A 14,950-nucleotide genomic window follows, 5' to 3' on the forward strand; every position below is an offset into this window, starting at 1 on the left:
AGGCCAAAATTTCATAATTTATTGCCACTTAACTGCACTCTACCACCATCTTGTCTACATTAATTCAAAATATAGGTGTCATTTTTTCTTTTTAGATTTGGAATGTTGACTTTTTAAAAATAGGTCCAATGAATAGCACAAATTAGTCATTTACACTTGACTCAATGAGTTGGCGACATCCTCTTTGCACCACGGTAGTCATTCAACTTATCCTCATGTCCATCTGGTCCCACAAGTACACATGGCGTGCATCCTTACTTCCTGTCCTCATGACAATTCACTACCCCCGTGGGGGTGCGGGGTAAGACTGGTTCTTCCTGTTTGTTGGCACTGGCTATCCAGGGGAAAATTTGCACCACCTGGATAGCCGTGCTTCCTCGGTCCGTGCCTTCTGTGCCTGCCACTTCTTGTAGCATCGTGCAATCCTCTCTCCCGTCCGTGCAACTCTGCGGCTTCAAAGAGTGTGCCCTCCGGTTTGCTGTTAAAAGGAATTACGCTGCCCCTTTAAAAGAAATTATTTATATTTTTGTTAAATTTTGTATATATTTTTTTATATTTTTTTAAATGTATTTTATTTATATTATATTTTTTATATTTTTATTTATTATTATATTTTAAATTTTATATATTCATTTATATTTTGTTAAATAAATTTATTAAAATATGTTTAATATATATTTTTATTTTAGTAATGTATTTTATTTTTAAATTTTTAATATACTTCTATATTTAATTTTATAATTTAAAATTTAAATTGTAATATTACATAATTCATAAATAATTATATAATCTATATTTAATATAAATTAAAATATATTTTCTATGTATTATATAATATTTAAATATATTATATTTTATATAATATTTAAATATATTATATTTTATATAAGTGCTTTATAGTATAATAAATTTTATGCATTACATAAATTTTATATGTTTTATTATGATTCAAAGTGAATAGTGAATACGCTTTTACTTATAATTCAAAATCATTAAAGTAAATTATAAGTGAAAGTTTATTCACTTTGAATTATAATTGAAAGTTTATTACGTTTTGAATTATAATTAAATTTAATAAATTTATAAAGTTTTAGTTTTTTTCAATTTTAAATTATAATTACACTATGAATTATGTAATATCTTTTGAAGTATAAATGAAAGCTTATTCACTTATAATTCAAAAGCATAATTATGTAATATCTTTTGAAGTATAGATGAAAGCTTATTCACTTATAATTCAAAAGCTTATTCACTTATTCACTTATAAAAGTGAATAAACTTAGTGAAACTTTATACATGAAAACTTAATAACTTTATTAAATTTGATTATAATTAAAAAGTGAAAAAAGTTAAACACTTTATATTTTTTCACTTTTGAATTATAAGAATGAATAAACTTAGTTGCATAAAGTTTATTAAACTATAAAATACATAGAAAATATATTTTAATTTATATTAAATGTAGATTATGTAATTATATGTGAATTATGCTTTTGAATTATAATATGCTTTTGAATTATAAGTGAATAAGCTTTCGTTTATACTTCAAAAGATATTACATAATTCATAGTGTAATATCTTTTGAAGTATAAATGAAAGCTTTTGAATTTGAATTATAATATGCTTTTGAATTATAAGTGAATAAGCTTTCATCTATACTTCAAAAGATATTACATAATTATGCTTTTGAATTATAAGTGAATAAGCTTTCATTTATACTTCAAAAGATAGTACATAATTCATAGTGTAATTATAATTTAAAATTGAAAAAAACTAAAACTTTATAAATTTATTAAATTTATTAAATTTAATTATAATTCAAAACGTAATAAACTTTCAATTATAATTCAAAGTGAATAAACTTTCACTTATAATTTACTTTAGTGATTTTGAATTATAAGTAAAAGCGTATTCACTATTCACTTTGAATCATAATAAAACATATAAAATTTATGTAATGCATAAAATTTATTATACTATAAAGTACTTATATAAAATATAATATATTTAAATATTATGGAATAATAGTTTTTAGATGCATGGTCTGCTTTTTCGCTGACGAAGCTGCAAGTTTGAAATCTCCGAATATTCGTAGGGATCCTGCTCTTTCTGTCCATGGTGGCGAGCGACGGTGGAGGATCGCCGGCGACTCCCGGCAATGACAGACATCCAGGTGTGTTCTCTCCATTAAAAGCATTAGATAGCATGGAATTAAATGTAAGTCCTGGCTTCGGCCTCCCTCCCAATCCCGTACCCTCCTCGCATGCGAGCGGACCTGACTGCCCGTCTGATGGCAATAATACTACCTTGCCCATCCCACCCAAACCAGTCACTGCTATACCTACCAGACCCAAAACATTTTCGGAAGCGGTTTCGAACGCAGGCTTTGCGGTGGATGTTAGTGCTAGGTTCCTCTGCCCCGCCTCCGATGGAGCCTCCAATGCCGGTAAGGGCCCTGGGGTTGCTGATAACCCTTTCTCTGTTTTGCCAAATCCTGAAATGCTGGTTGAAATATTGAATGAAAAAAACAGACTTAGGAATTATGCTATTTTTTTCTCTGCTGTCGAACTGGATAAGTGCCCTCCACGCAAGTTTCTTGATGACTGGTTTCACAATTATTGGAGTTTGAAACTAGGTTTCCACATATCTTTTTGCAGACAAATACAGAGGGGCCTATATGTTATTTTCTTTGTCTCGCAGGAAGCACAGGCCGAAGTTGTTAAAAAACAATACTGGAATGTTGGCTCCACTTCATTCCACGCTCTGGCATGGTCACCAGAAGCCATACACGATGAAGTTATAGCTCTCTCCGCCCCTAGGTGGATTCTGGTTAAACATGTCCCTCCCTACCTATGGCGTTTTCTACCACAATTATTGGAACCCTTGGGTAGGGTCATCCGAATGGATGATACAGTTAGATTGGTACCCCATTTAGATGCCCGCATCCTCATAGCACTCAAGCCTGGAACAGATATCCCGAAAACCCTAAATATTGACATTGCTGAAGAAAAGATTACATGTCCTATCGAAATCCTAGGCGGATTAAATGCCTGTTTTTTGTGCCGTAGAGAAGGACACAGACGAAGAGACTGTCCAATTATCCAAAGGAAACTAGATACTCCTTCTAATAAAACCACTAGAGATAACCCTCCCCAGATCCCTCCCAGTAACAATACTTCCGCCTCTCAACCTGTCCAGCCATCTACCCAAAATGCTCGCCTCAACCCTCATTGCACTCCTCTGTCTTCAATCTCTGCCCCTCCTCAGATCACCAATACCGTTTCCCCTCTGCCCACACAATGCCCTAATGCCTCTATGGGTATCTCGGATGGTTTCTTAACTACTACCAAGAAAAGGCGTAGGAAAACGAACGGAAAGAAGGATGTATTGAATCCGCAAGCCCCTCCCATCTCGAACAACTCCATCTCGGATTTCCTAATAAATTGTGATCTTACTGACAAAACTTGTATTACTTCTAAAGCCCTAACCTCACATAAAACTCTTAAGGAAATCGATGATAACTGTACCATTGAAGTTATTCCCGCTTGTAATCCCACTATGGTCTCTTGTAACATCAAGCAGCCCATGGAGGAAGACAAACTGATGATGCTTGAGTCGGATTATGAGAATGAAGGTATGGAAGAATTCCCCATTTCGAAAAGACGGGGAAGACCTACGGGATCAAAAAATAAAAACTCTGGAAACAAAAAGAAAGAGGATCCCTCCCCGAATAATGCGACTCCCATCCAGGGAGCGGATATGCAGTGTCTTCCCCTGACCACTGGTTCTCAATGAACTATATATCCTGGAATATAAGGGGCCTTGAGTCCCCGGATAGGAAATATGTCATAAAAAAATACCTTGACTCTCATCCTAACCTGGACTTCTTGATGCTCCAAGAGATCAAAGCGGTTGATTTCACCCTCCATAATAATTTGGTTTTTCTATGGAAGGATGCAGTTAAGTATCACACCCTTCATTCTAGGGGTAGAGGAGGAGTTGCTCTTCTTGTTAGCCCTAAATGGAGTAACTATATTACTAATCATGGGATATCCCCATGTAATCGAGCTGTCTGGGTTACCATTAACCATAACAACAATTGTTTTGGCATATGCTCTGTTTATGCTTCCAATGCTTGGAATGAAAGAATATCTCTTTGGGACTGGATTAATGATCTTCCTGACCTGCCTTGGATTGTGGGGGGAGACTTTAATATGGTTGAATCTCAGATAGATAAGGAGGGGGGCCTCCCCTTTACCTGGAAGGATAGAGAAAAGCTTCACTGGGATAGAATGAAAAGAAATAAACTATTCTTTGATCCTCTTGCTGGAAATAAAGATCTTTCACCTGGAATATGGCACACATGGTGCAATTTTCAGCAAGGGGACAACAGAACATATTCAAGGTTGGATAGGTTTTATGCAAATAAGAATTTTTTCTCTATCCTCCCAGATAAATGGGGGAACTCTGTTTTAGTCACATCGACCACGCTTTCTGATCATCACCCCATAAAAACCAACTTTATTATCAATAGATCCCCGACTCCTCGTCGGTCTGCTGATGCTAAATTCATACTGAATACCAGTCTTCTGAAAGATGAATATATCTTAGCCGCTGTTAATATTATCAACTTGATCAATAAAAATCATTATCCTCATCTTAATGATATTGAAAAATGGGACCTTAATGTTAGCTCTTGGCAGAACTTTCTTAAAACGATTGGCCAAAAAAGAGCCAAAGACTATAGACGCATTGAAAATACCCTCTCTGCTAACCTTCAAATTGCTGAATCCCGCATTCAAGCCAACCCCTCTGACTTCAACCTTACTACCCAGCTCATCTATGCTAAGGATACTCTTAGTAAACATCTCCAGGCCAAAACTCGAGGTGCAAAAATTAGATCTCGAGCCAATTGGTTACAATTCGGAGACAGGGGATCAAGATTCTTCTTCAATCTTTTGAAGCATAAACAGACTAATGAAGCTATTGACATAATTTTCATCAATAATCAGGACATTACCAACCCCGATATGATAAAAGATGCCTTTGCAAAATACTACCAGGATCTCTTTACATCCGAAGATTCTGAGGAAGCAAATAACATCAGGAACCAATGCTTCTCCCTTATTCCCAAAAAGATCACCGAACAAGATGTTTCTCTCCTCTTTGCTAAGATCACAGTGGGGGAAATTGAGAAAGCAATCCTTTCACTGTAGAACGACAAGGCCCCCGGCCCCGATGGCCTGCTTGCTGAATTCTATAAAGCCAACATTAGTTGGATCTGTCATGATCTTCTTAATGTATACTCGGCGGCATTAGTTAGAGGTTCTTTAGTTATGAATATCAATAAGGGCATCATCAAACTCATCCCCAAAGATGGAGATAAAGCTCTTATTAAAAACTGGAGGCCGATTACTCTGCTTAATGTCTCCTATAAAATTTTAGCGAAAATCCTTACTCTGCGGCTTCAGAACATCCTCCCCAAGATTATTGGCTCAACACAGACTGGGTTCATTAAGGGAAGGTATATTTTAGAAAATGTGATAACTAGCTGGGAAGCTATGCATTGGGCTAAGCAGTCCCAGCAAAACTCTGCCATGCTGCTTTTAGACTTCGAGAAAGCTTATGATCGAGTAGAATGGAATTTCATCACCATGACTCTTGAAGCTTTTGGTTTTCCTAGCAGATTTTGTGAATTTGTTAAAATGATGATGAAAGATGTTTTTGCCCAAATTGATATCAATGGATCCTTATCCGAGGCCTTCCCTCTGGGTAGATCTACCAGACAGGGCTGCCCCCTGGCCCCTGCCCTTTTTGTGATTTCCTCAGAAGCTCTCCACTATATTCTTAAAGATCACTCTATGTCCCCTGCTGTTAGAGGTATCCGGCTCCCTAACAATGAAGAGCTCATCACCAGTCAGTTTGCCGATGACACTACTGTTTTCTTTGAAGCCTGTGACAGCAACTTTGAAGCGCTTCAAAACAAACTTAAGACATTCTGCATTATATCCGGAGCAAAGATCTCCTACTCCAAATCTACCTATCTTGGATGGCATGAAGTTCCTCCTGACTGGAGTAATAGATTTCAATATCAATGGGGAGGTCCTCACCTGGTGGTTAGATACCTTGGAATTCCCTTTTCTGTGGACCCCTCTCTTAAGGCTATGTGGCTTTGGATCAAAGACAAAATTAACTCCAAGCTTAATAAGTGGCATAACCGTTCCCTTTCTCTTGCTGGCAGGGTTCAAGTTTGCCAGAAAATTCTCTCATCCTATAACATATACTTCTCGTCGGCCTGGTTGTTCAATAACTATCAGATATTTGAGATCCAGAAGGCCATTAGACAATTCCTTTGGTTTGATGGCAGAGGAACTAGGAAAATGCATGCTGTTAAGTGGCAATGGTGTCATACGGACAGCCTCCTTGGGGGATTGGGCTTGAAGGATCTCAGAATTCAAGGAGTTGCTCTTGCCGCTAAATGGATCTTCCACTCTATGGAGGGTGACTCCCCATGGAAAATCCTTATTAGAAACAACATAGAAATGGGTTTCCCTAAGCATGCCAAATCCTGGAAGGGCCTGCCCCTTGCTGATCTGATCATGGGTAGCTTTCCTATTAAGGTCCATGGATCTGCAGTTTTCTGCTCCATTTGGAGGGCTTGGGAACAGGTTAGAAAGTTTGTAAACAATAAGGACTACCATGATAGTCAAACTCTATACGGCGAAAGATCTATTTGGTGGAACTTACAGCTCTCGGGAAAGCCCTTAGCCCTCTCACAAGGCTGCTCTGCAAGGTATTGGAACAATAAAGGGATATCCCAATTGATTGACCTATTTGAACATAACCAACTAATGCCTTGGAATGATCTCAAAACTAAATTTAACATTCCTGACTCGCAAAAGAAAACATATAATATGATTGTTAAAGCCACTAAAGATCTCCCCATGACCTGCTATGTGGATTCCAATAGGTTCCTTCAGTGCAAATGGCCTGATGGTAACATCTTCAGCAAGATTAAGGCAAAAAATATTTACAATGTTATCAATCATAACAGCTCCATCATTGAACATATTAATGCTCTTTGGTATACCTCCCTTGATAGCTGTTCCTGGAAGAAACTCCTTAACCACCTTTGGAAGGGGCCCATTGAACCTAAAATTAAATACTTTAGATGGCTGTTATTGCTGAACAGACTCCCTGTCAAGAACTTGGAAGCTCAAACTGAATACTATAAATTCTGTAAGATGCCTGAAACTTGTAGACATATCTTTTTTGATTGTATTTTTGCCAAGAAAATTTGGCAAATGTTTGATATATCTTATCCACTTGATTACTCCATTTTGAATATTGTGACTGGACATATTTATGGGATTAAAAAGGATACTAATCTTTTTTGGTACATTCTCTCTTCTAACATCTTGTGGCAGCTCTGGAAGTGCAGGAACGAGGAAAAATATCAGGACAAACCCCAGTCCCTTACTGAGTTTTACCGTAAACTCACATATTTTAAAATCCTCTTGCAGGTCTATACCATGATGATGATTGATAAAGACAAGCTTAGGCGGTTCCTGAAGACCGGTCACGCCACCTTCTTTGTTTATGAGATGAAGCACGGCTACGAGTGGAGAAAGAACATTGATGACATCAAAGCTTTTGACAAGACCCTGAACAAAATGAGCCAAGAAATCAGGCGGAACAAGAACACCAAAAAGGAGGTGCTTGCCATGCCGATCCAGGAAAACAAGAAAGTTGTTTGGATGGAGGGGGATAAGGGATGGATGACCTGGGTTGATGCCATTGATGGCATCCTGCCTTAGTCTGTCTCCTTTTGATGCTGCTTTTGTAGTTAACATGTTTATACTGTATACTCTCTTTTGATCTCCTCGATGTGAGGCCCTGCCTCGTCCCCTCTTTTTGCTGCCTCTTTGAGGCCCGGACTTGATTACGTCTAACTGTATATTTTGAAATCCTTATTATTAATACAAAAAAATATATTTAAATATTATATAAAATATAATATATTTAAATATTATATAATACATAGAAAATATATTTTAATTTATATTAAATATAGATTATATAATTATTTATGAATTATGTAATATTATAATTTAAATTTTAAATTATAAAATTAAATATAGAAGTATATTAAAAATTTAAAAATAAAATACATTACTAAAATAAAAATATATATTAAACATATTTTAATAAATTTATTTAACAAAATATAAACGAATATATAAAATTTAAAATATAATAATAAATAAAAATATAAAAAATATAATATAAATAAAATACATTTAAAAAAATATAAAAAAATATATACAAAATTTAACAAAAATATAAATAATTTCTTTTAAAGGGGCAGCGTAATTCCTTTTAACAGCAAACCGGAGGGCACACTCTTCGAAGCCGCAGAGTTGCACGGACGGGAGAGAGGATTGCATGATGCTGCAGGAAGTGGCAGGCACAGAAGGCACGGACCGAGGAAGCACGACTATCCAGACGGTGCAAATTTTCCCCTGGATAGCCAGTGCCCTGTTTGTTGGCTTCTTATCTTTATACAAGCCCACATTCCTGCGTCCTTCATATTTCCTTTGTTAAAAACCATGCGAAGGTATTATAAAACGAACATTTGATTTACATCCCACCGCTTCTTTTTTAACATTAACCTTCCCATGGGGGCGTAGGGTTAGAAACATTAACATTCAATGTTTACCCTTCGGCCCTGTGGGGTAACTTAGCTATACATTATTCACCACATGGGAGTGTGGGGAAAGCTGTTAGCGGTTTCCAATGATACCACCCCGCAGCCCTACGGGTCTGCGAACAGTTAGGGGTTATCCCCTACGGAGGCGCGGGGTAAAACCCACTTAATATTTTGATTTTGCATGTGGTAACGTGCAGTAACTAGGCAAAAGCACAAGGGGTCATGGGGAATAAACATAAAACATTTACCCAAATACTTAAAATAATGACCACAATGAGAGTTGGCTAAGAGAAAGGCAAAACCGGAAAGGTCCAATTAAAACAATGTGAGGGTAGATACTCAAAATGAAACTTAAGTGAAGCTCAATTGGCCAAAATAGGTCAATAAAAAAAATTAATGCAAAAAACAAGGCTCACAATTTAGGAATTAGGAAAGGAAAATTTTTAAACAACCATTTAACACTATGAGATCAAAGTTGGGCAAACATGGGACATAAGAACCAAGAAATTTTGATATTCTTAACATCTCTTTGGAATGAATCACCACATTAGATATAAATTTAATTGTATTTTAATTTAACTACAATAATATAATCTTTTCTTATAATCATCATATATGCGTTCAATCAATTCTAAAATATCTAAAAAAAATTAATTATTTTCTATAATGTAAAAAATAAGAAAATATTACGAAAATTTGATAAAAAAATCTTGTGAATGTAATTTATATGTTTATAATAATACAATTCATTTGTGTAAACATTAATCAAACTATAATATCCTCTTTGTCTAGACAAACATGTATGGAAGAGAAAAGGGGGAGAAAAAGTTAACATTTTCAAAAAATAAAATAAAAAAAATTAATAGTTTTCATCTAGTTAGGTTTACTAGATTGGATCTAAGTCCACAATCCACAAAGTAGGCATCACAATGGAAAAGAAATTATTTGGTTAAGTTTGGTTTAAGTCAAATATAGTGAAGAAATTGACTTATTTAAAAGGTAGACATGGATCTTCTTTTTCATCTTAATTTCTATGTTTAAGTCTAGGATAAAAGTCAAATAGTAGAGAATTGAAGAGGTTAATGACTAATGTGTTTCATCTTATTGTACATCTTATTGTACCTATGTTTGAAGTGGGATTGTGATTATAAAAATTGTTTAGGTAATTTTTAAACATATATTTATTATCTTAAGTCAATCTCCTAGATAGATCAATTGAATCAGTTTAGAGAATGATTGAAGACATATCACAAGGATGCCTAAAATGATGTTAGGTATATGTCCACTAAAATAATGCTACTAATAATATATATTATGAATACTCTCAATAATTCTTCATTAATTTGAATAAATAATTTATATCTTTAAATGTAACAATATAACATATAGTTGCACACAAACATACTTTAGATTAACTCACAATAACTAGCATACATATCATCAAAGATTACATTTGAATTACGCATTTTAAATTTTAAATTGATATACACACAGAATGATATAGGGCAATTCTACATCTACAAATGATAAAAAATTTAAAATCCAAACTAATTTTCAATCTGATCTTAGGGGAAGAGAACTAGTTACCACAGTCATGTTCCAATTGTCCTTCATTGGATTTCATTATTTAAAAGTCCACTAAAAAATCATCCAGTAGGCCAATAGCCCCCACTTTTTGGAAAGGAAAAAGCAATAATTAGATCAATTGTGCAACTTTATCTGTACCAAGAGTGCACGATTATTGGGACATTTGTGCATAAATATCGGATCAATTCTACAAACTTCTTGATTGTCATAATGAATGGGTAAAAAGCTTTTGATTATCACAACTGACAGATAATGGAACATATTTTGAGTAATAGAACGATAAGAAATATATTTTAGATAAACAACAGATTCATTAACAGGAGATAACGCATGACAAATTGTGAGGTAGTTTATTTTAGGTCAAATCAAGTCCTTAAGAACCATCTACCTTTCTCGGAAGAACAAAACTGAGAAAATCCCTAGGACTGCCTGCCTGATCTTCTACGCATGCACATACGGAATACCTACGTTTTATTCAAACAAGCTCTCGAACAGTGAGAATGCCGAGGTGCAAATATCAGAGTAACTGATATGAAAGCGATGATAATCATAGCCAATTTAATATTGACTGACATGCGATTGAATGATTGTTAGCTCCCTTTTAACACTGAAGAAATTGTGTATTTGGTCTCCTTTTGGCCCGGAAACCAGCTCCCCAGGCTGCCTGCTCATTCCTTGAAAATCCCCTGTACTGGGCTGTGAGGGCAGGTGTCCAGGACAATTTGGTAAGTATTTTACCACATGGAGATTGTAATATTTATAAGGTTGCAGTCCTGACAGGCATGGGGCTCAAGGTGAGGTACAGCTCGATAGCCGTGGGCATCTATAGGGTTGTGCACCTCCAACAGTTGTTATACTAACTCAGAATGTATGGGCCTTATCATTTGAAACAATGATTAAATATAGTAAACGTATGGTTTTGTTTATATTTATGTAATTATACTCTGGCATGCATGATACAGATATTCATTACCATGGAACTAATCAATGTTTTGTTTTAAAATGTAAACAAAAGTATATTTTTGAAATTGGAGGAAGTTAATTTTTTTTAATATTTTATGATTTGATATAAATTGTATATTTTAATTATGTTTAAATTTTAAATAATATATTTCTTTTAGTTTAATTGTGTTTTGTTTCATATTAATGTTGTAGGTGACATTATGTAAACTAATAGTTCCAACAAATAGCTGTTAAGAATAAAATATGATTTATAAAACAAATTATATATCATTTATAAAAAATATTATATATCAATCATGTTACCAAATATATCTAATGAATGCATCAACATCAAGTGAAAAATATCCAACCATTTAAAATTGAATGCTTGTAGTTGCAACCATAACAAGTGCTTATAAAGCTTTCTATGCACACACAAATGGATTTATTTATGATTTTTTAATATATATATTTTTAAATAAATATACTAGAAGGTCAAGTCATCAAAATAGTTATTATTTTTGTCTATAAGTTTGAAGTTGATTTTTAATTATTTTTTTATTTCTTTATAGTTATAATTGCTACAATTTTAGTTTTAACACAAAACAGATTGTTTTCTAATTTTTTTTTGTTTATATGTCAAGCTTTAACTTTATTATGTAGTTTTCTAGTCAAAGATTGGTAAGAATTAAATACCTTATCTATTTGAACTCTTTTGTCAAAAATGTCATATTTTTTCTATATTTTTCAATCTGATTCAAAGTTTCCTTATAAATATCTACAAATGAAGTATGTTCCTATATATAATTGAAATAATAGTAATAGATATTGACATATCAAAATAATAACTACTCCTAACCCTCCACCCAGTTACTCTAAGTTGGAAAATGATGTAAATATAGTTTTTTTTAATTACAAAGATATAATGGATATTTTGACAACCGTCTTCAATCTAATTTTGAATTTATGTAAACAAAAACATACATTACCAACCTAATTAATGTCTATGTTAGCATTGATATTAAAAGTAGCTCTTCAAACATCATATTTTTGTCACAACTATGGGACATTAGAAAATAATACCGCGACATAATATTTTATATCACATAATTCCTATAACTTGAAGATGGTCTATAACATAACTACAAATGCTCTAAAATATACAAGAACCAAAATCCTTCCTCAAACATTCTAAATGAAAGAAAGTTGACAAACATTAGATAATAAACATAAAAGGCCAAAGTAAACAATTAAAAAATAAAAAATTGTTATTTTTCATCAGGCAAGATTAATCTTCAACTAAGATGTTCCTAATGAAAAACATTTGATAGGATAATTATATCATGAAATTTATGACTGTAACACTTTATAAAAAATAAAATGGTCATTCTACGATTGAGAATATCAAATGCATTGATTCAAATTGTTTCCTCCATTTTTTTATTTTACTAAGTATTATACATACTATTTTCCCAATCTTCTTGATCACTTAGAAATATATCACTACTTTAATTTACTCTCATTTTTTTTGGAAACTATTGTATCATTTTTTGTTTGAAAAATTCATGTCTTTCCTTTTATGATAATGCTACAAATCACTCAGAACTTTAGTGATATTATAAATTTAATATGATAATTTTTTTTATCTCATCTTATGCATAGTTTTCATAGGTTGGGAGCAAAGATTTCTAATAAATTAGATTCTAGAATCTCTATACCATTGTTCTTTTATCTAATTTTACATAACGTGCATTCTAATTAGATTAGCATGCAAAATTATGTACAAGAAAGATGCAGAAGAAAAAATTGCAAATCCTTAGACTTTTTCTTTTTTACACGACACTATCTAGATGTCATTAATCCGTACTAAATTAGTACTTAATTAATTACTTTGAGTGCACTCTATAACCTTAGAAAAATAAACCAAACACTCCATGGAACTATATCACTTAGTTTAAAAAATTGTTTATCCATTTTGTAGAGTGTTTCTTTCCTATTCTAAATCAAACTTGCAGATTTATCCTTTAGGCTCAACTATTGCTATGTCGTTGCCCCTATCTAATTAGCCATTTTTCATACCATGTCTTCGAAATTTTGATTATTAACCTTTGGTTAGCATGGGAAGGTTTCAAAGTGTATATCTAGGGCTTGCATTTTAAAAGTATTACCCGAGTTCATTCAAACACATGAAATTATATATGGCATGTCTACTTGAGAATGAAAGAGATGCATTAAAATATATTTGTTATGTCAAGTGTAAGTTCAACTTGCAGACTCTAATTTATCTATAATAGATTATAATGTCTCTATTTTATCATTATTGAATAAATATAAGACCTTGATTATAATTGATTAAGTTAACTACTCTTTCCCTTTATCCTAGCTCAACTATGCTTCTTATCACTATCTTATTTTTCCTTACACATATCTTCTATATACACCTTCATCATCTATAATTTATGAAGACTTATACCAATTGTAGATTAATTCACCAATGTGACCAAAAACCAATTGGTTGACTCACTCTTGTACATGACTCTATCACAAATCATCACACTCTTAACTCTGTCCTATATCAAATATTTAATATCACATTCTATTTGTTGTCTACCATATAACATAATATTTAACATTCACTTTATATAATTTAAAAACAAACCTTTTTAATTAATTCGATGTATGTTTATCCAAAATTATGCAATTACTATTTTCAACTCAATATCTTATTGAAAAATTGAATTGTCTATTGAATTACTCCAAACGCAGAGATATATATGCATTCCCAACACCATGTTCATTCAGAGATAGATTAGAAACGAGTATCATAGAAGGTATCAAAGCAAAGGCAAGAATGTGAACACGAGGAAGAAATGTTGAATTAGTTAAAAGCTGCAATAAAACTTGAACTAAAGATTATTCATTGAATAAAACGCAATAAAAAGTATGCAGTGTGGTTTTAGGGAACGAAAACGACAATTCAATTTTTTAACAATACCTATTAAGCTCAGTCATGCTGTCATGATTATATATGAAAGAATATTAATATATCTAAGAATATCTACTTTTTATTGAAATCGATGTCATGTGGAAATACTTTTACGGATTGTGGAAATACTTTTACGGAGTGTGGAAATGTCATGTCTCTTACTGTAGGCTCTACAACTATTATACGAGATCTATGGACATAAACAGTGAGTGCCTAACTGTACCGATGTTCTCTAGAAGCCAATCTGAGCTGCTTGCTTTTATGGTTGAGTGTCACTGATTCCACTGATAAACAAGTGAATTTATGTGGGTCGAATGGATGTGATGTTCTTCCTATTTAAGAATAAGCTGAGAAATCAGGTTCTCTCGATGAAGGATCTAAAAAGATTTCTATGGGAAAGATCTATCGTGACCATACTAATTTTTTTTCTTAATAGCCCAGACTGGAGCTTTGTAGAGAATGTGCTATCTATTAACAGTGGATAGATTTTCTCGATATATTCAAACCGATCTAAGGAGGCTTGCTTGGAAAACACCAGGTATGTAGGTTTATTCCAGTTCTGATATCAAGCAGGCAGAAATTTTATTCCTTTCTGATCTGTTCATATTTCTAAATGTCCAGAAATTTATGTTTGTAGTTGTTGATTGCTAGATCTGTATTTAATTATGTTTCCCTTCTGTTTTTACTTATCTCAATACCTATTTAGATCGTTTTGATCTCATCCA

At 33.2% G+C, this 14,950-nt stretch overlaps 2 protein-coding genes across 2 annotated transcripts; both read left to right on the forward strand.

The window, feature by feature from the left end:
- The first annotated feature begins 3,791 nt into the window (after nt 1-3,791).
- LOC131857706 (uncharacterized) lies at nt 3,792-5,216 on the forward strand. Its single transcript, XM_059210408.1, has one exon. The coding sequence runs from the start codon at nt 3,792-3,794 to the stop codon at nt 5,214-5,216; it is 1,425 nt and encodes a 474-aa protein (XP_059066391.1).
- A 120-nt stretch (nt 5,217-5,336) lies between these two features.
- Nucleotides 5,337-7,817, forward strand: LOC131857707 (uncharacterized). The gene has a single exon (XM_059210409.1). The coding sequence runs from the start codon at nt 5,337-5,339 to the stop codon at nt 7,815-7,817; it is 2,481 nt and encodes an 826-aa protein (XP_059066392.1).
- Nucleotides 7,818-14,950: the final 7,133 nt, after the last annotated feature.

The sequence above is a fragment of the Cryptomeria japonica genome, chromosome 8 (genome assembly GCF_030272615.1).
Source record: "Cryptomeria japonica chromosome 8, Sugi_1.0, whole genome shotgun sequence".
Lineage (NCBI taxonomy): Eukaryota > Viridiplantae > Streptophyta > Pinopsida > Cupressales > Cupressaceae > Cryptomeria > Cryptomeria japonica.

Coding starts and splice junctions, on each gene's coding strand:
- LOC131857706 (XM_059210408.1), top strand. CDS start 3,792: ATGAACTATATATCCTGGAATATAAGGGGCCTTGAGTCCCCGGATAGG.
- LOC131857707 (XM_059210409.1), top strand. CDS start 5,337: ATGAATATCAATAAGGGCATCATCAAACTCATCCCCAAAGATGGAGAT.